Below are 22,814 nucleotides of genomic sequence, written 5' to 3'. Positions count from 1 at the left end.
CGTATACAAAGGAATTCTGAATTATTTTACTGCAGGACGTATACATGTGTGGGGATGTGTTTATGTGTGTGTGTGTATGTGTGTGTGTGTATGTGTGTGAAGGTACGTACTGTAAATATTGTGTCGCCGGATTGTGTGACGTCTGTGTATGTTTAATGTTGCACTGAGTCAGGAAGGGAGATGACCAAGTTGAGTTGATGTTCATTGTGTGGGCTGTGTATAAGGGAGGGAACTAAGATGAGTTGATGTTCATTGTGTGGGCTGTGTATAAGGGAGGGAACTAAGATGAGTTGATGTTCATTGTGTGGGCTGTGTATAAGGGAGGGAACTGAGATGAGTTGATGTTCATTGTGTGGGCTGTGTATAAGGGAGGGAACCAAGATGAGTTGATGTTCATTGTGTGGGCTGTGTATAAGGGGGGGGAACTAAGATGAGTTGATGTTCATTGTGTGGGCTGTGTATAAGGGAGGGAACTAAGATGAGTTGATGTTCATTGTGTGGGCTGTGTATAAGGGGGGGAACTAAGATGAGTTGATGTTCATTGTGTGGGCTGTGTATAAGGGAGGGAACTAAGATGAGTTGATGTTCATTGTGTGGGCTGTGTATAAGGGAGGGAACTAAGATGAGTTGATGTTCATTGTGTGGGCTGTGTATAAGGGGGGGAACTAAGATGAGTTGATGTTCATTGTGTGGGCTGTGTATAAGGGAGGGAACTAAGATGAGTTGATGTTCATTGTGTGGGCTGTGTATAAGGGAGGGAACTGAGATGAGTTGATGTTCATTGTGTGGGCTGTGTATAATCCACAACTTGTCACTGAAGGACCTACACAAGATAATCCGCAACTTGTCACTGAAGGACCTACACAAGATAATCCACAACTTGTCACTGAAGGACCTACACAAGATAATCCGCAACTTGTCACTGAAGGACCTACACAAGATAATCCACAACTTGTCACTGAAGGACCTACACAAGATAATCCACAACTTGTCTCTGAAGGACCTACACAAGATAATCCACAACTTGTCTCTGAAGGACCTACACAAGATAATCCACAACTTGTCTCTGAAGGACATACACAAGATAATCCACAACTTGTCTCTAAAGGACCTACACAAGATAATCCACAACTTGTCTCTGAAGGACATACACAAGATAATCCACAACTTGTCACTAAAGGGCCTACACAAGATAATCCACAACTTGTCTCTGAAGGACCTACACAAGATAATCCACAACTTGTCACTAAAAGACCTATACGAGATAATCCACAACTTGTCACTGAAGGACCTATACGAGATAATCCACAACTTGTCACTGAAGGACCTATACGAGATAATCCACAACTAATTGTGAGTCGCGTCCTACTCGGGAAAATATTCTATGCTGCAAGCGTCATGCTGCTACATAAGTTAGGGGGTTTGAGATGATGTATGCTAAAAGTTAGGTGGCTCAGGATGATGTATGCTAAAAGTTAGGTGGCTCAGAATGATGTATGCTAAAAGTTAGGGGGTTTGAGATGATGTATGCTAAAAGTTAGGTGGCTCACAATGATGTATGCTAAAAGTTAGGGAGCTCAGAATGATGTATGCTAAAAGTTAGGGGGTTTGAGATGATGTATGCTAAAAGTTAGGTGGCTCACAATGATGTATGCTGTAAGCATATTCTTACACAACAAAAGCTTTAAGCTGTAAAGGACGTCCTGAATCCTAGATGTGATTTGCTGAGGTCGGTGGGAGCGAGGGGGGGGGGGAGACGTTACGTGGTCAGAATTTCTGCTCATACACGTACGCAGTCAAGGGAGGGGGAGTGGTCGAGATGGATGGTGTATGGTGACAGTAACCCCTCTAGGATAAAAAAAAAATTAGAATCAAACAACTGCTGCCTTGCAGATTGTACTTGGGTAGACTAAATCTATGGAGCATACACAGAAATAAAAGCAAACTGGAATCGTAGTCAACGGGCCATATGGCGCTAAAGATGGTGACACGTTATACTTAATGGATGGTGTTGGTAACATATTCCAGGCAAGGATCTTAAAGTTGGTTAACTTGGGGGGAAGGGGGGGGGGGGGGCATCTTTCCACAAAAAACCTTTCACACTACACACTGACTTCATCAAACCGGATGTAGAATCTGATTGTCCAGCTTGCACTATTTGACCGTGACATTGGCATCGCTCCATGACCATTCTACGAGATCTACAGATCATGACGTCATTAAAGTATTATTGCATGGCTAAAACGAAAATGCAAAAAAAAAAGCTATAAATAAAACAGGAAATTCCCATAACTCATCAACTAACGTATTCTTCAAACGCGGAGAGCTAAATTAAATATAGAGCAGTTTTTTTCCCGATAAGCCAATAATATATCAGGATGGAAGTTGTGTGAATAGCAGTAATTAGTGGCTGTAGATCTAGGAATACGTCCCGGCATCCACAGCGGCAGAGAGCAGGTCTAGCCCAGTAATTAGCGTTACAACACTGCGTCGTTGCTAATTACGTGGCGGGTTGTGTACCGGTCGAATGCGATCGCTGTAGAACAGCTTTTGTTGCACATATACAACAGCTTTTGTCACACATACACAACAGCTTTTGTTACACATATACAACAGCTTTTGTCACACATATACAACAGCTTTTGTCACACGTATACAACAGCTTTTGTCACACATATACAACAGCTTTTGTCACACGTATACAACAGCTTTTGTCACACATATACAACAGCTTTTGTCACACGTATACAACAGCTTTTGTCACACGTATACAACAGCTTTTGTCACACATATACAACAGCTTTTGTCACACGTATACAACAGCTTTTGTCACACGTATACAACAGCTTTTGCGATATATACAACATCTTTTGTTACACATATACAACAGCTTTTGTCACACGTATACAACAGCTTTTGTCACACATATACAACAGCTTTTGTCACACATATACAACAGCTTTTGTCACACGTATACAACAGCTTTTATTACATATACAACAGTTTTTGTTACACGCATACAACAGCTTTTGTTACACATATACAACAGCTTTTGATACACATATATAACAGCTTTTGTCACACATATACAACAGCTTTTGATACACATATATAACAGCTTTTGTCACACGTATACAACATCTTTTGTCACACATATACAACAGCTTTTGATACACATATATAACAGCTTTTGTCACACGTATACAACATCTTTTGTCACACATATACAACAGCTTTTGTCACACGTATACAACATATTTTGTCACACGTATACAACAGCTTTTGTCACACGTATACAACAGCTTTTGTCACACGTATACAACAGCTTTTGCGATATATACAACATCTTTTGTTACACATATACAACAGCTTTTGTCACACGTATACAACAGCTTTTGTCACACAATACAACAGCTTTTGTCACACGTATACAACAGCTTTTGTCACACATATACAACAGCTTTTGTCACAAGTATACAGCAGCTTTTAAAAATTGGAGAACAGTTTGTAAATTCAAATACAGCACAGTTTTTATAACTCTGTAATACACGACAGCTTTTATAACCCGCAATACAGAAAAACACTTGCCAGATAATTAGTCTTATATTCATAGATTTGAAAAGAGCTTTTACAATAATTACTTTCATAATGATTTTTCCTTCAAAAAAGCGATTTTTTTTTCTCTCATCTTTTTGTAGGGAACAGTTCTAACGGAACATTCGTCTAGTTAATTTATCAAGTAGAAACGAAATTCAGATTTTAACGTGAGAAAAATTAACCCGACCGTTAAGGTTTCATCAGAATAATGTGACGATAAAAGTTGCCGCCCTTTTATGATAATTAGAAAAAAGTTTTCACTGTCAGCCCACAAAGAAGATTTCAAAAGCTGTGTATAAAACAAAAACATCGGTCTAGTGGTTTGTTTTCTAACATGGACAATGTGTGTGGGTGGTGTGGTGGTGTGGTGATGTGTGGTGATTGGTGGTGTGGTGTTGTGTGGTGTGGTGATGTGTTTCTGGGGTTTGGTGGTGTGGTGGTATGGTTGTATAAAGGTGTGGAGATGTGGGGTGGTGATATGGTTGTATAAATTGTGGTGGTGTGGTGGTTTGGTTGTATAAAGGTGTGAAGTGTGGTGGTGTGGTGGTATGGTTGTATAAAAGTGTGGTGGTGTGGTGGTATGGTTGTATAAAAGTGTGGAGATGTGGTGGTGTGGTGGTATGGTTGTATAAAAGTGTGGAGATGTGGTGGTGTGGTGGTGTGGTGGTATGGTTGTATAAAAGTGTGCAGATGTTGCGGCGATGGAGTGACGCAGTGATGTGGATGGTTTTTGTTTGTTGACTTCGACCTGTTCATATCAGACCAGGACAGCCTAGGTGTGTCACATGACTGACTTTATCACTGACATCAATGGTTGGCGAATGGAGCACAATGGTTGTAAAATATGCATGCTTAGTTGAAGTGGAAATTGAACAAAAACCGTAAGATGACCTTTTTAAATCTTTTAATTGCTCTCATTTAGCAAACATTGTTTAAACAGAACTAGCTGCCATCTCAGCCAATAGAACTATAGGTCATAGGTCAGTGTATTTGGTCAGCAACAGAGCAGAGGTTGAGTTAGGTGTGGGCTTGTGTGAGGTGGGTGGGATGCGGTTGTAGTGAATAATAAGTTGTGCAATTGGTGTGAAGAATAGTGTGTGTGTGTGTGTGTATGGGGGGGAGATGCACATTCATTAAGAAATCGAACAGCCAAAAGGCCTTAAGCTGGCAAGAATCCCCCCTCCCCACCCAATGTGACCTCGGATTGACCTTTACCATCGCGACATCACACAAAAGGAAACTTCATTCATTAATGTCTTTTGCCCAAAGCCACTCCAAACCTTAGGTCGCACAACATCTTTCTTTATATATAATTCTCTTCTTGTAGACGTTAGAAAACAAGCTGTAAGCGCGCCTTGCAGTCCCCTCTCTTCCTCTCTAGGAAGTCTGGTGAGCTGTGGTTCAAGCTAAATGTTTACAATCGTAGAGCCGGGTTTAGTGACGGCTATTAAGGGCAGATAATGTAGTTTGAAACGATTTTAAACTTAGGGAAGGTAACGAAGAGGAGTTTGCTTTCTAAGGGGGGGGAGGGGGGAAGGGGGGGGGGGTTGGTGGGGTAGGGGTTGGGGTTGGGGGAAAGGAGGGGGGGTTTCGTCCTTAACGACCAACTGATAGTGTTTTAAAGCAAATATTTTCAGTGGCAGCATTGGTAATGTCGAATTCACAAATTATGAATTACTGAAAAGTAGAAAATAAAACAACTAAATAGCGGCTTTACGCCTCGCGTCGGCTCGTTGTATTTTAAAGCACTACAAGGTTTGGATGATGAAAAAATAAAGCAATCTCGAATCGACGCGCTTTGTAAAAACATCTCCCTTTCTTATGAACCCTAACAGTGAAAGAGAGGGGGGGGGGGGTGCATAAAAATCAATTTAAAATCAAGAAACAAAGTTTGATCGTACTGTAGGTCAGCGCGGTGACCCCCGGGCATTGTGGTCCTGTCGGTGAGGTCACGCCAAGTAAACACTCAATCACGTGACTCAATCTTTCTGTGTGGGCGGAGCTTAAGATTCGTTGGTTTCATCATTTTATTTTTACAATTGTTGCTTTGCCAGCTAATGGTCAGATTATTTTCTACATTTATTTTAATGGTGTATTTCAAACATTCAATTTTAAACAAATTTTTAAAATGTTATAAATCCTAGTTCCCTCTCAATGAATCAACACTACAATCAACATTACAACACTACAATCAACATTACAATCAACAGTACAACACTACAATCAACATTACAATCAACACTACAACACTACAATCAACACTACAACACTAAAATCAAAATTGCAATCAACACTACAATACTACAATCAAAGCAATCAAAATTACAATCAACACTAAAATACTACAATCAACACTACAACATTACAACTAACATTACAATCAACACTACAGCCCTACAATCAACACCAGCTAAATGTTTTTAAAAGCATTACACGCATGAGCTATTTATTTATGCTCAAGGGACCGTGCTTCTAATTGGTAAAAAACGGATTGTGAATTTTAACGAGATTGTTTTTACAATTTTTATATGAATATAAAAAAACTAAAAATGGAATCAAGTCATAATAAAGTCATGGGGGGGGGGGGTTGACTAGGGCTGGAACACTCAACACACCAGACTTGACTTAATGAAAACATGGTCAGGTTGATTGTCTGCTTAATAAGTAGTTAATGTGGATTTAGAGGAGAGATTTAAACTCGGCGTTGCTCATATCTTAAAGGTTAATAATAATCATTAAAAAAGTTTTAAAAAACCCACGTTTTCTGATTGAACTAAAAAGTAGAAAATAAATGCTATAGGCCCTACATCACAATAATGCAAGCGATCACTCTACTATAAGCGATCAAAAACGTGGGGCGCCGAAGTAAAAGTTATATTACTATTGATTAGATAATACTATTGACTTTTATTAGGGAGCTTGTAGAGAGTCAACAGTATTAGAAACTGTAAGAAAATCACGGCGCCCCACGTTTTTGCTCGCTTATAGTAGAGTGATCGCTTGCATTATTGTGATGTAGGGCCTATAGCATTTATTTTCTACTTTTTAGTTCAATCAGAAAACGTGGGTTTTTTAAAACTTTTTTAATGATTATTATTTTCTACTTTTTAGTCTTTGTCTGTTTGTTTGCATTAAAATCTTGCTATCGATTTTATCTTTTCACTTTTTTTGGGTAAACGAAGACAACTCGTAAAAAGACAACTCGTAAAAAGACAACTCGTAAAAAGACAACTCGTAAAAAACTCGTTGTTTGAATACGTTACTGACTAGAACACATAGATTTGAACCCGTGTCGAGTGGGATAGCAATCGTGTGCCCAACCACTCGACCATATCGTCTCCCCCAAACTGGCCTACCTCCTGTAAGTTTAAACTCGGTTCAAGCTAAATTCTCTGCCCCTAAGCCTGTGGCGACATGTGATCGTTCGCTTCACTGCGCGCGAGGTACGCGTCGCTGGTTTTTTTTCTAATGGCTAGCAGAGGAGAATTATATATATAGATTATATAGCGGTCTAAAATGCTCAATAAAATGTTTCCATTGATCAATTTAGTAATAATAACAATTGAATATTCAATGGTCATCCAAAAGAAAGCTTCCCTGAAAATTTCAGCGCGCTAGCTAACTGGGAAGTGCCAGAAATTTCGATCGCAAGATTTGATTGGAAAGACAAACACACAAACAGAGAAAGCAAGTTAAAGAAAACGTGGGAAAATACATGAAGTAGGCGTCTTAGTGGACTAGGTCGTGCTGGGTGTAGGTGTTCTGTGTGGGCGGGGAGTCTGGTGGTGGAGTTTCGTGGTGGTGTCTGGTGGTGGAGTGGTGTTGGTGTCTGGTGGTGTAGTCTGGTGGTGGAGTCTGGTGGTGGTGTCTGGTGGTGGAGTGGTGTTGGTGTCTGGTAATGGAGTCTGGTGGTGGAGTCTGGTGGTGTAGTCTGGTGGTGGAGTCTGGTGGTGGTGTCTGGTGGTGGAGTCGTGTTGGTGTCTGGTAATGGAGTCTGGTGGTGGAGTCTGGTGGTGGAGTCTGGTGGTGGAGTCTGGTGAATGGAGTCTGGTGGTGGAGTCTAGTGGTGGAGTCTGGTGGTGGAGTCTGGTGGTGGAGTCTGGTGGAGGAGTCTAGTGGTGGAGTCTGGTGGTGGTGTCTGGTGGTGGAGTGGTGTTGGTGTCTGGTAATGGAGTCTGGTGGTGGAGTCTGGTGGTGGAGTCTGGTGGTGGAGTCTGGTGGTGGAGTCTGGTGGTGGAGTCTGGTGGTGGAGTCTGGTGGTGGAGTATGGTGGTGGAGTCTGGTGGTGGAGTCTGGTGGTGGAGTCTGGTGGTGGAGTCTGGTGGTGGAGTCTGGTGGTGGAGTCTATTGGTGGAGTCTGGTGGTGGAGTCTGGTGGTGGAGTCTGGTGGTGGAGTCTGGTGGTGGAGTCTGGTGGTGGAGTCTAGTGGTGGAGTCTAGTGGTGGAGTCTGGTGGTGGAGTCTGGTGGTGGAGTCTGGTGGTGGAGTCTGGTGGTGGAGTCTGGTGGTGGAGTCTGGGAGTCAGTCTGGTTGTTGTGTGGCCGTGTGGTCGTGTGGTCAGGTGATTGTTCTGACGATCCAATTGTGCCCACACAATCGGCGTCATGTAGGTTCCAAACTTCATTTAGGTTATCGGATGGGTTGTTGTGTAGGACAACCAGGTGACAACCCGATGACTGGATGTTATGTAGGACAACCCTGTGACTGGGTGTTGTGTAGTACAACCCTGTGAATGGTTGTTATGTAGGACAACCCGGTGACTGGATGTTATGTAGGACAACCCGATGACTGGATGTTGTGTAGGACAACCCGGTGGATGTTATGTAGGACAACCCGGTGACTGGATGTTGTGTAGGACAACCCGGTGACTGGATGTTGTGTAGGACAACCCGGTGACTGGATGTTGTGTAGGACAACCCGGTGACTGGATGTTGTATATGGCAACCCGGTGACAACCCGGTGACTGGATGTTGTGTAGGACAACCCGATGGCTGGATGTTGTGTAAAACAACCCGGTGGATGTTATGTAGGACAACCCGGTGACTGGATGTTGTGTAGGACAACCCGATGACTGGATGTTGTGTAAGGCAACCCGGTGGATGTTATGTAGGACAACCCGGTGACTGGATGTTATGTAGGACAACCAGGTGGTTGTTGTGTAGGACAACCCTGTGACTAGATGTTGTGTAGGACAACCCGATGACTGGATGTTGTGTAGGACAACCCGGTGACTGGATGTTGTGTAAGGCAACCTGCTGGTTGCTGTGTTGGACAACCCGGTGACTGGATGTTATGTAGGACAACCCGATGACTGGATGTTGTGTAGGACAACCCGGTGACTGGATGTTGTGTAGGGCAACCCGGTTGTTGTTGTGTAGGACAACCCGATGACTGGATGTTGTGTGGGACAACCCGGTGACAACCCAGTGGCTGGATGTGTAAGACAGCCCAGTAACAGGATGTTGTGTAGGACAACCAGGTGGTTGTTGTGTAGGACAACCCTGTGACTAGATGTTGTGTAGGACAACCCTGTGACTGGATGTTAGTTGTGTAGGACAACCAGGTGGTTGTTGTGTAGGACAACCCTGTGACTAGATGTTGTGTAGGACAACCCTGTGACTGGATGTTAGTTGTGTAGGACAACCAGGTGGTTGTTGTGTAGGACAACCCTGTGACTAGATGTTGTGTAGGACAACCTGGTGACTGGATGTTGTGTAAGGCAACCTGGTGGTTGCTGTGTTGGACAACCCTATGACTGGATGTTATGTAAGACAACCCAGTAACCGGATTTTGAGTAGGACAACCCGATGGCTGTTGGGTAGGACAACCCGGTGACTGGATGTTATGTAGGACAACCCGGTGGATGTTATGTAGGACAACCCGGTGACTGGATGTTATGTAGGACAACCCGGTGACTGTGTGTTATGTAGGACAACCCGGTGACTGGATGTTGTGTAGGACAACCCGGTGACTGGATGGACAACCCGGTGGTTGTTGTGTAGGACAACCCGGATGGGTTGTAGTTTGAATCCTGCCTGCGTTGTCTCCGATGTTTAAAAAAGTTATACACTAATCTATTTTAAGCAAGGGCGGAATCGATTTTTCTTTATCTTTTCACTTACAAACACGAAGAGAATCGATACTTAAACTCACTTATAAGCAAATGTCGCACGATCGTACACACTGATGCACGCACAAATCTGGTCGTCGTTTGGCCACAAATTAGCAGCAGTTGATATACAGACGCGAGAGGTAAGTCCAACAGAAGGTACATCACAGGTAGTCAGGTTTTCGCGATCACTACCTGACGTCGGTACAGCAGGACTTGACAGGGTAGGCTGGTCACACATACATACATACATTTGTTAGCAGGCAGCATTAACAAGCATAGAAACGTATATATATATATATATATATATATATATATATATATATATATATATATATATATATATATATATATATATATATAAAATAATGTATGTATATACACTTGGCATAAGAGCGAAAGAGCTAAGGCAAGCTGACAGAAATGCCGATACCCATGTGTAAGAGCTAAGGCAAGCTGACAGAAATGCCAAGACCCGTGTGTAAGAGCTAAGGCAAGCTGACAGAAATGCCAAGACCCATGTGTAAGAGCTAAGGCAAGCTGACAGAAATGCCAAGACCCGTGTGTAAGAGCTAAGGCAAGCTGACAGAAATGCCAAGACCCATGTGTACGAGCTAAAGCAAGCTGACAGAAATGCCAAGACCCATGTGTAAGAGCTAAGGCAAGCTGACAGAAATGCCAAGACCCATGTGTAAGAGCTAAGGCAAGCTGACAGAAATGCCAAGACCCGTGTGTAAGAGCTAAGGCAAGCTGACAGAAATGCCAAGACCCATGTGTAAGAGATAAGGCAAGCTGACAGAAATGCCAAGACCCATGTGTAAGAGACTGGTGAAGCGACCCATCCAATTGTTATCAAGCTTTTACCAGCTTCCGTTTCTCGCTGACTTCCGGTGATACCACGCGCGGGTCAAGGTCACTGTCCGCCTACTCGTGCTGGACATTAATGATATTAGCTAGAAGGTTCCAGCACCGGCTATAAATAGAAGCCCCAATTATTAAGAAACGGGTCCATATGTGACCCTGTTTGCTGCGGTTGGTATGAAACAGTGATAGATTCAGGTCTCAAGTATCTGTACATAGTCTACTAGAACGGCTGTGTGAAGTGTACAAGAAATGTACAACTGGTAATGTGTACTGGGTCGATAGAAATACATGTGTACAGCATAAACGAAGTATAAATAAATATTTCTTCTATCTTCACAATCAGAGTTTCTTCCAGGCATCTCTTCGGGGGGGCGAAGACCCCCCCCCCCCCCCCCGAAAAATTTTTACCGCCCCCCCCCCCCCGAACGAAATGAAATTTATATAATTTATATAGAAAATATATACTTTTAACAGTGTCCGCCCCCCACCCCCCCGAAGAAAGTTTACCGCCCCCCCCGAAGATTTCAAGTGCCCCCCCCCCCCCCGGAGAAAAAAGTCTGGAAGAAACACTGTTCACAATAAGCCTGGATGAGTTGAGTAACGAATAAAGTGATAAGCCCACACAGTGAATCTGGGCGATGAACGTGTTAGGCCTGGTACACACGGTACGACTGAACACAATTCGTGCTAAACAAGAAATCTTTTGTGGTTTGGGGTCTGGTAGTGGTATCACCCTGTAGTGGCCTGTACATTGGGCTTTCACGTTGAATTGTACTGTCAGGTCAAACTGTAGTATCACGTGAAACAAGGGGTGTCACATCAATATGTAGTGGCACGTTGAATTGTTGTGTCACGTCAAACTGGACAGGCACGTCAAGATGTAGTGTCACGTCAAACTAGGGGTGTCACGTCAATATGTAGTGTCACGTCAAACTGTAATGCCATGGTATATTGCAGTAAATCTCCAAAATGGATAGAAATAAATGTTTAAAAGATAATTCAATAGATGATCTCCCCTTTAATGAGAAATCCAGAAATTCCCAGTTACCCGAGGAGATGTAGCACCTACCAGTGAGGCTGACGGCAACCTATTCAAGACAACACCGACAACATGGTGTAGGCAAATGGTGAATCATTTTACCGCAGTTTGATGTAGGCAAATGGTGAATCAATTTAACGCAATTTGATATACGCAAATAGTGAATTTATTTACCAGTTTGATGTAGGCAAATGGTGAATCATTTTACCGTTAGTTTGATGTAGGCAAATGGTGAATCATTTTACCGCTAGTTTGATGTAGGCAAATGGTGAATCATTTTACCTCTAGTTTGATGTAGGCAAATGGTGAATCGATTTACCGCAGTTTGATGTAGGCAAATGCTGAATCCATTTAACGCAATTTGGTGTAGGCAAATGCTGAATCAATTTAACGCAATTTGATATACGCAAATAGTGAATTTATTTACCAGTTTGATGTAGGCAAATGGTGAATCATTTTACCGTTAGTTTGATGTAGGCAAATGGTGAATCATTTTACCGCTAGTTTGATGTAGGCAAATGGTGAATCATTTTACCTCTAGTTTGATGTAGGCAAATGGTGAATCAATTTACCGCAGTTTGATGTAGGCAAATGCTGAATCCATTTAACGCAATTTGGTGTAGGCAAATGCTGAATCAATTTAACGCAATTTGATATACGCAAATAGTGAATTTATTTACCAGTTTGATGTAGGCAAATAGTGAATCATTTTACCGTTAGTTTGATGTAGGCAAATGGTGAATCATTTTACCGCTAGTTTGATGTAGGCAAATGGTGAATCATTTTACCTCTAGTTTGATGTAGGCAAATGGTGAATCAATTTACCGCAGTTTGATGTAGGCAAATGCTGAATCCATTTAACGCAATTTGGTGTAGGCAAATGCTGAATCAATTTAACGCAATTTGATATACGCAAATAGTGAATTTATTTACCAGTTTGATGTAGGCAAATGGTGAATCATTTTACCGTTAGTTTGATGTAGGCAAATGGTGAATCATTTTACCGCTAGTTTGATGTAGGCAAATGGTGAATCATTTTACCTCTAGTTTGATGTAGGCAAATGGTGAATCAATTTACCGCAGTTTGATGTAGGCAAATGCTGAATCCATTTAACGCAATTTGGTGTAGGCAAATGCTGAATCAATTTAACGCAATTTGATATACGCAAATAGTGAATTTATTTACCAATTTGATGTAGGCAAATGGTGAATCATTTTACCGTTAGTTTGATGTAGGCAAATGGTGAATCATTTTACCGCTAGTTTGATGTAGGCAAATGGTGAATCATTTTACCTCTAGTTTGATGTAGGCAAATGGTGAATCAATTTACCGCAGTTTGATGTAGGCAAATGCTGAATCCATTTACGAGTTTGATGTAGGAAAATAGTGAATCATTTTAACGCAATTTGGTGTAGGCAAATGGTGAATCATTTTAACGCAATTTGATGTAGGCAAATGGTGAATCATTTTACCGCTAGTTTGATGTAGGCAAATGGTGAATCAATTTACGCGGCAATTTCTCGCATTCGCAGACCAGAGCTATCTGTGGAGAGAATTGATGTAATGAAGGCACACGTCCAAGTGTTGTATGCCGGGGTGGAAAATTGTTTGCTGGCCAGATTTAGCTCGCGAGGCAAACCAACTCATAATAATAAACAATTTTTCCTTCCAGTTTGAAGAGATTTCAATCTAGTTCTCAACAGACGCATGTGCATCATTATTGGGGAGGGGGGGCGTTGCTAGAACAATTATCATCACCGCCTTACCAACACACACATATGCATACATACACACATAGACAACTCTCATATACCTACATACACAATTGAACGACCAAATATAGCTGCATAATTAGCTCACTTTCAGACAAATTTCTAATTACAATTTGAATTTACCTATGTAGTTATAAAACCGCAGGGCGAAATGAAAAGTTGCGAAATGTCAAAGTGATTTTTTCGCAGGCTGGCGTATTGACGATATTGACAAAAATGTCGCTAAATCGGTCTCAAATTAGACAGGGGTAGCATGCTAGTTTACACCGTTGTGATAGAGAACACTGCTTTCTATTACCTCCGCTAACTACTAATGGCATGTTTCCTAATTGATTTTTGAGTTGCTGCCCCTTTATTGCTTATGTGTATACCATCGCTAGCTCCATGTCAAATAATTGAAACTAAAAAGGTTCTTTCTAGTAGCTTATATTTTTAAAGTAATTTGTCAATATAAAAGAATTGAACTCAATCGCAGACTTATGGTGGGTAACCAATGCTCAGCCAATTGAAAAGCTGTGAAAATTTGCTTAGCTCTTAAGGTCAACTTTACTATTTTTAGAGTATAAAAGCTTAATGATTTTTTATTTGACATGATTGGTTAAAGCTAAAGAAAGCATTAAAAGGTGTTGGCCGTGCGCTAAAATACGTGTGTGTGTGTGTTATCAGCGTGTGTGTGTGTGTGTTGCTAAACTCTAAGAGATGTTAGCTGAGGTTTGTTTCATAGTGTCAACCATCACAGTTACAACCATCACAGTTACAACCATCACAGTACAGTGACAACCATCACAGTACAGTGACAACCATCACAGTACAGTGACAACCATCACAGTACAGTGACAACCATCACAGTACAGTGACAACCATCACAGTACAGTGACAACCATCACAGTACAGTGACAACCATCACAGTGACAACCATCAAAGTACTATGACAACCATCACAGTGACAACCATCACAGTTACAACCATCACAGTGTCATCTTTCACCATGACAACCATCACAGTGACAACCATCGCAGTGACAACCATCACAGTTACAACCATCACAGTGTCATCTTTCACCATGACAACCATCACAGTGACAACCATCGCAGTGACAACCATCACGGTGTCAACCATCACAGTGTCAACCATCACGGTGTCAACCATCACAGTGACAACCATCACAGTACAGTGACAACCATCACATTAACAACCATCACAGTGTCAACCATCACAGTGTCAACCATCACGGTGTCAACCATCACAGTGACAACCATCACAGTACAGTGACAACCATCACATTAACAACCATCACAATGACAACCATCACAGTACAGTGACAACCATCATAGTGACAACCATCATAGTGACAACCATCACATTAACAACCATCACAGTTTCAACCATCACATTAACAACCATCACAGTGACAACCATCACAGTGACAACCATCAAAGTTGTATCACTACTCAAGTGTAGGGCCAAACGTGTATCACCACTTAAGTCTTGCATGCGTATGTTTCACCAATAAGATGTAGGACTACGGTTATGTCACCAGCCATATCAATAAAACGTCTTACAGAATAAGGCTGAAGTAACTTTTATAATTATACGGCTTTTAGTCCTTGAGAAAGAAAAACAATTTACGTGTATTTGATGATCAGGCAGAAAAAAGAAAATAATTCTATCAATGGCTAATAAAACCGTTTCAAAAATGTGGATTTTATTTGATTAGTTGAATCTATCCTAATAAACTTTTTCTTTAAAAACGTGCTCACTCCTTTCTGCTACTAGTACTCAGCACGTGCGACCTACGTCATCAGTTAGAAGACCATTCATATTTTCTATAACAATCAATGCATACAACACAACACGATTTTCAGTATACACAAAAAAAATACAAGACACGAACGATAACTCCTATTTACCTCGGCGTACAGTTCTCTCCCTTTGTGTTTTCTTACAGTGAAATCACCGGTCTGTATGTTGTTTGTGTGGTCCCCGCCTATTGTATCCACCACTACAAATCGATGGCTGTTTGTGTGGTCCCCGCCTATTGTATCCACCACTACAAATCGATGGCTGTTTGTGTGGTCCCCGCCTATTGTATCCACCACTACAGATGGCTGTTTGTGTGGTCCCCGCCTATTGTATCCACCACTACAGATGGCTGTTTGTGTGGTCCCCGCCTATTGTATCCACCACTACAGATCGATGGCTGTTTGTGTGGTCCCCGCCTATTGTATCCACCACTACAGATGGCTGTTTGTGTGGTCCCCGCCTATTGTATCCACCACTACAGATCGATGGCTGTTTGTGTGGTCCCCGCCTATTGTATCCACCACTACAGATGGCTGTTTGTGTGGTCCCCGCCTATTGTATCCACCACTACAGATCGATGGCTGTTTGTGTGGTCCCCGCCTATTGTATCCACCACTACAGATGGCTGTTTGTGTGGTCCCCGCCTATTGTATCCACCACTACAGATCGATGGCTGTTTGTGTGGTCCCCGCCTATTGTATCCACCACTACAGATCGATGGCTGTTTGTGTGGTCCCCGCCTATTGTATCCACCACTACAGATGGCTGTTTGTGTGGTCCCCGCCTATTGTATCCACCACTACAGATCGATGGCTGTTTGTGTGGTCCCCGCCTATTGTATCCACCACTACAGATCGATGGCTGTTTGTGTGGTCCCCGCCTATTGTATCCACCACTACAGATCGATGGATGTTTGTGTGGTCCCCGCCTATTGTATCCACCACTACAGATCGATGGCTGTTTGTGTGGTCCCCGCCTATTGTATCCACCACTACAGATCGATGGCTGTTTGTGTGGTCCCCGCCTTTTGTATCCATCACTACAGATCGATGGCTGTTTGTGTGGTCCCCGCCTATTGTATCCACCACTACAGATCGATGGCTGTTTGTGTGGTCCCCGCCTATTGTATCCACCACTACAGATCGATGGCTGTTTGTGTGGTCCCCGCCTATTGTATCCACCACTACAGATCGATGGCTGTTTGTGTGGTCCCCGCCTATTGTATCCACCACTACAGATCGATGGCTGTTTGTGTGGTCCCCGCCTATTGTATCCACCACTACAGATGGCTGTTTGTGTGGTCCCCGCCTATTGTATCCACCACTACAGATCGATGGCTGTTTGTGTGGTCCCCGCCTATTGTATCCACCACTACAGATCGATGGATGTTTGTGTGCAGATGTTCCCTGTCGTGTTACAATAACATTGGACATTTCTTGCTGCTTATATCGCAACTCTCAACTTGGTGGATGGCACAAACTCCACGTGGTGGATAGCACAAACTCCACATGGTGGATGGCACAAGCTCCACTTGGTGGATACAGCAAACTCCACTTGTGAATGGCACAAACTCCACTTGGTGGATACAGCAAACTCCACTGGGTGGATGGCACAAACTCAACTTGGTGGATGGCACAAACTCCACTTGGTGGATGGCACAAATTCCACAAGGTGGATGGCACAAATTCCACAAGGTGGATGGCACAAACTCCACTTGGTGGATGGCACAAACTCCACTTGGTGGATGGTACAAACTCCACTTGGTGGATACAGCAAACTCCACTTGGTGGGTGGCACAAATGATACAAACATAAGAACTAGCATGAGTTTCAATGAAAAGTGCCAAAGGCCAAAACAAATATTTCCTCTCAAGGACTTGTCATTTGTCGTCTCGGAGAATAATGACCTAAGATTAATTATCTTTTGAAATTTTAGAGAATAATGACAAGAGATTAATTATCGTTGGGCGTCTAGGATTATTCATTTATTATGTATTGGAGTTGAATTACAGGCCGGTGTAGGCTACTGTTGAAATTTTTTAAAGCAACTGTAACTAGAATCTGTAGTTTTAGAATTCTTTCAAGACCAGGAATTTAAAAATTATTCTACCTTTTTATTACAAGCTTTTATTTAACTTCCGTCCTCCGTCTGTTGGTCTTCGTCCGTCACAGATTAAAACTGGCGAGCGAAATTTCGAGCACTTCTAAGTGACCGATTCATTTCAAACTTGGCATTATGGTCAAGATCCGATGACAATGCAATCTGAGATCAAATTTGACTTAATTGGATGCCTATTTAATTAAGAATAAATTAATTAAAGTGTACTAAATAAAGTAGGGGTCCAACTATTATCCCTCACTGTTAGGGGCGAAATTTCATGTTCATTTGGTGCGCAATTGGCCATGAAACTCTATTGCATAAAAAAATTTAAAATACTGGGGAAAACATGCTTTAAATGCGTTTTGATAACAAGTTTTTTTATAATAATGCACTAAGAAGGAGAAAATAAACGTTTTTCTTTAAATATTAAATACTATTTAAATAAAGGAAAGCGCGGGTCTCTTACTGTATAATAGTAAAGGTATCCAATAGATAATAAAGTGACCACCGCTTTTCTAAACAGTTATTTAAATAATAGTTATTTTGTCCTTTTTAGTGTATTATTTACATAAGAGCTTGTTTTGAAAAAAAAAATGTTTCTTTTTCTTTAATGTAGAGTAAAAAATGAGGTCATATTTAAAATTATGTTTGTGCCAGAGAAGTCACAGACATACCTCACACAACTCACACAATGCCCCACACAACTCACACAATGCCACACACAACTCACACAATGCCCCACACAACTCACACAATGCCCCACACAACTCACACAATGCCCCACACACCTCACACAATGCCCCACACACCTCACACCATATCCCACACAACTCACACAATGCCCCACACAACTCACACAATGCCCCACACACCTCACACAATGCCCCACACACCTCACACCATATCCCACACAACTCACACAATGCCCCACACAACTCACACAATGCCCCACACAACTCACACAATGCCCCCACACAACTCACACAATGCCCCACACAACTCACACAATGCCCCACACAACTCACACAATGCCCCACACAACTCACACAATGCCCCACACAACTCACACAATGCCCCACACACCTCACACAATGCCCCACACAACTCACACAATATCCCACACAACTCACACAATGCCCCACACACCTCACACAATGCCCCACACACCTCACACAATATCCCACACAACTCACACAATGCCCCACACAACTCACACAATGCCCCACACACCTCACACAATGCCCCACACACCTCACACAATGCCCCACACAACTCACACGATTCCACACAATGCCCCACACAACTCACACAATGCCCCATACAACTCACACAATGTCCCACACAACTCACACAATGCCCCATGTAACTCACACAATGCCCCACACACCTCACACAATGCCCCACACAACTCACACAATTCCCCACACAACTCACACAATGCTCAACACAATGCCCCACACAACTCACACAATGTCCCACACAACTCACACAATGTCCCACACAACTCACACAATGCCCCACACAACTCACACAATGCCCCACACAACTCACACATTGTCCCACAATGGCCCACACAACTCACACAATGCCCCACACAACTCACACAATGCCCCACACAACTCACACAATGCCCCACACAACTCACACAATGCCCCACACAACTCACACAATGCCCCGCACAACTCATACAATGCCCCACACAACTCACACAACTCACACAATGCCCCACACACCTCACACAATGCCCCACACACCTCACACAATGCCCCACACAACTCACACAATGCCCCACAAAACTCATACAATGCCCAACACACGTCACACAATGCCCCACACAACTCACACAATGCCCCACACAACTCACACAATGCCCCACACAACTCACACAATGCCCCACACAACTCACACAATGCCCCACACAACTCACACAATGCCCCACACACCTCACACAATGCCCCACACAACCCACACAACTCACACAATGCCCCACACCCATTCTTCACACGTGACACCCCAAACACGTGTAATTAGATTTAATTACCTAACAATGCTGTCATTTATTTGCCTAATGGGCTGTGTTTGTCCGACAAGTCAAAGAGCAGTTTTTATTTATTTATATCAATTTCCGTCGCATTAGCACCCGTCGCTGTAGTGTTATCCAAAGTTGTCCGTCCATCTTCTGTGGTTGTCGTCAGGTCTAGTTTGGTCTTGTCATGTTACTGTTGGTCTAATGATGTTGGTCTAGTGATGATGTTGTTGGTCTAGTGATGATATTGTTGGTCTAGTGATGTTGGTCTAGTGATGTTGGTCTAGTGATGATATTGTTGGTCTAGTGATGTTGGTCTAGTGATGTTGGTCTAGTGATGTTGGTCTAGTGATGTTGGTCTAGTGATGTTGGTCTAGTGATGTTGGTCTAGTGATGTTGGTCTAGTGATGTTGGTCTAGTGATGTTATTGTTGGTCTAGTGATGTTGGTCTAGTGATGTTGGTCTAGTGATGTTGGTCTAGTGATGTTGGTCTAGTGATGTTGGTCTAGTGATGTTGGTCTAGTGATGTTGGTCTAGTGATGTTGGTCTAGTGATGTTGGTCTAGTGATGTTGGTCTAGTGATGTTGGTCTAGTGATGTTGGTCTAGTGATGTTGGTCTAGTGATGTTGGTCTAGTGATGTTGGTCTAGTGATGTTGGTCTAGTGATGTTGGTCTAGTGATGTTGGTCTAGTGATGTTGGTCTAGTGATGTTGGTCTAGTGATGTTGGTCTAGTGATGTTGGTCTAGTGATGTTGGTCTAGTGATGTTGGTCTAGTGATGTTGGTCTAGTGATGTTGGTCTAGTGATGTTGGTCTAGTGATGTTGGTCTAGTGATGTTATTTTGTACTTTGATCGATTTGTTAATTCGGCCTTAATAGCATTGCGCATATTTTCTGGACAACAAGTCTTTCCTGCGATGCTTTACAAGTGTGCTGAGAGTGTATCTTAGACACATCATAGACCATCGTAGACACATTATAGACAATCGTAGACACATCACAGACAATCGTAGACACACCATAGACCATCTTAGACACATCGTAGAAACATCATTGATACATTCTACACACATCATGATGGATGTCTTGTTGTAATATAAAATCCAGCGGAATCAGCTGGAGGTAAACAGACGGGAGACACGTGACTCGCATCCTTTATTGAGCTACTTACATTGCTGCATTGATCCAAAACTACCTACCGCCCCCTCCCCTCCCAGTACGTAGTGGTACGACATACGAAACCCAGACCATCTCACGTTTGAGAGTAGCGTTTAGCTGAAGCCATAAATGAATGCTATGCAATGAGTAAGACCATCTCACGGTGGAAAATGCGTAAAGCTGCAGTCATAAATGAATTTTATTGAGAAATTGCAGAACTATTTTAAAGGTATTGTACAGGTAGCAGTGACTACTTTCTTACATACAGGTAGCAGTAACTACTTTCTTACATACAGGTAGCATTGACTACCTTGCTACATACAGGTAGCAATGACTGCCATATTACATATAGGTAGCAGTGACTACCTTACTACATCCAGGTAGAAGTGACCATCCCACAGAATGTAGCTTCATATCACTTAATAAGTCGACGACAAATATGAACGCTAGGAGATGTGGATGTCTAAATGAGTGAGGACGACCCCCTCTCCGCTACTATGACTATTTTTATCAAGACATCGTGAGGTTCACGTCTACAACCCCTGATATTTCCATAAATGATAGATATTACTTAAAATCAATTTCAAATGATGTTTCCTTATATGACAGATATTTCTAACATTCATTTCAAACCATGTTTCCATAAATGCCATATATTCTAACATTTATTTCAAATGTTTTCATATGACATTTAACATCAATTTGAAATGATGTTTCCATAAATGACAGATATTTCTAACATTTATTACAAATGATGTTTCCATAAACGACAGATATTTCTAACATCAATTTCACATGTTTCCATAAATGACAGATATTTCTAACAACAATTTCACATTTCCATAAACGACAGATATTTCTAACATCAACTTCACATGATGTTTCCATAAACGACTTATATTTTCCCCATCAGTTCACATGTTTACCTAATCGCCCCATCAAGCACCCAGCACCATCAAACAGCGAGCTTTTATTGAGGGCTACAAGCGGTAAACAGCGTCCCCCACACTCCGCTAGAGAATGAAAATCTAAATATAACTTACCTTTATGAGTTTCTCCTCTCGGCGTGTACTAATCCATGTTTATGGCCGAGCTTTAGTTTTCAATGACTTGATCGATTGTGTTTTTTTTTAGCTCAGCCTTCGCAGGCTGTTAGAGATCACGTATCAACTAAGGGAAGTAATCCACGAGAGTTACCTCCATTTTTTTTTCACTCAATGTTTTTTTTTTCCTCTTGAAATTAACTCGATATGCCTCGTTTCCGCTGCTCCAAAAACGCGTGGTTAAATAAATTTCTTGCGCGAGAGGCAATAAAACCTGGGCGCATGTCGCGTTGTCAGAGAGTAATCCCTGCGCTGAGCGCGGGAAGGTCTGTCGCGCGCGTCGCCCCTGCGCGACACGGAGGGTAAACTGTCATCTCTATTCAGTACTCAAAGTAAGTGCCGCGTACGATACCCGAGTCGAGTACTCGCCCCGCGCTTATGAGGGTGACCGTTGGTAAGACAACGGTATGCCCCTTTGTTGATAAACTTCCAAATTTTAAAACTAGTTAAAATCGACATTTTAATTCCCGTCCTTAATCCGCTTAAAATGGATTTTTTTTATAATTGTTGTTTAATAATCTAAAAATCGATGTTTGTTCCCGGTTTTAATGTTAAAATCCTATTTTGCCACTTTTATTTTCACAGTTTAAATTATCTTTTTACACAACTGGAAAAGTCGATTTTACACAAAGGAAATAAATGTTGATTTTAAACAAAAGGAAAAAAAAATCGATTTTAACAAAATATCCATTTTAACTTAAAGTGGTTTAACATCGGGAATTAAAAGTGGCTTTAATTTTTTAAACAAGGGAAAGTAGCTTAAAAGTTTTTTCTATTGTTCAACAATTTATAATCAACTTTTTATAACTATGGTTTACCAGTTTTAATAGAATATATTTATTCCCTGCACTAAATATGTTGAAGCGACATTTTATTCCATATGTTCAACTTAAAATCGAATTTTTATTTTCTTAGTTCAACAACTTAAAATCGACTTTTTAAAATTTTCTTTGTTCAACAACTTAAAATCGATCTCCCTATCGCCGGTCAAGCCTGACTGATCTCACAAGTCAATGACCCGCTCTCTGATCAGCTAATTGACTCCGGCCATCGATCTCTGATCGGCGTTATCTCCGTCCCAGAGTTCGATGGCTCTTTGATGTTCGCATGGGATCTTCGTGTCAACAAGCCAGCCGACTTCCTGTCACGTGATACGGGTGTACTCCAGGTGGCGCCGAGTGTCTGGTAACCAAGGACGCCATTCTTTTACATGTTTGTCTAATTAAAATGTGTAGAGTACTCTC

General features: G+C 42.0%; 2 protein-coding genes across 4 annotated transcripts in view; both read right to left on the bottom strand.

Moving 5' to 3' along the window:
* Positions 1 to 21,802, bottom strand: part of LOC131948491 (regulating synaptic membrane exocytosis protein 1) — a 112,522-nt gene extending 90,720 nt beyond the window's left edge. For all 3 annotated transcript variants that reach the window (XM_059310082.1, XM_059310083.1, XM_059310084.1), the window contains exon 1: positions 21,511 to 21,802. The gene's annotated coding sequence lies outside the window, so the exon portion shown is untranslated. The remainder of the gene's footprint in view (positions 1 to 21,510) is intronic.
* Positions 7,710 to 12,971, bottom strand: LOC131948435 (BUD13 homolog). The gene is made up of 2 exons (XM_059310043.1): positions 12,940 to 12,971; positions 7,710 to 8,097 (listed from the first exon to the last, which is right to left on the bottom strand). The coding sequence occupies exons 1-2, from the start codon at positions 12,969 to 12,971 to the stop codon at positions 7,710 to 7,712; spliced, it is 420 nt and encodes a 139-aa protein (XP_059166026.1).
* Positions 21,803 to 22,814: the final 1,012 nt, after the last annotated feature.

The sequence above is a fragment of the Physella acuta genome, unplaced genomic scaffold (genome assembly GCF_028476545.2).
Source record: "Physella acuta isolate Inbredline_101_S28 unplaced genomic scaffold, ASM2847654v3 ptg000059l, whole genome shotgun sequence".
Classification (NCBI taxonomy): Eukaryota; Metazoa; Mollusca; class Gastropoda; family Physidae; genus Physella; species Physella acuta.
This window is presented reverse-complemented; position numbering and strand designations above follow the sequence as displayed.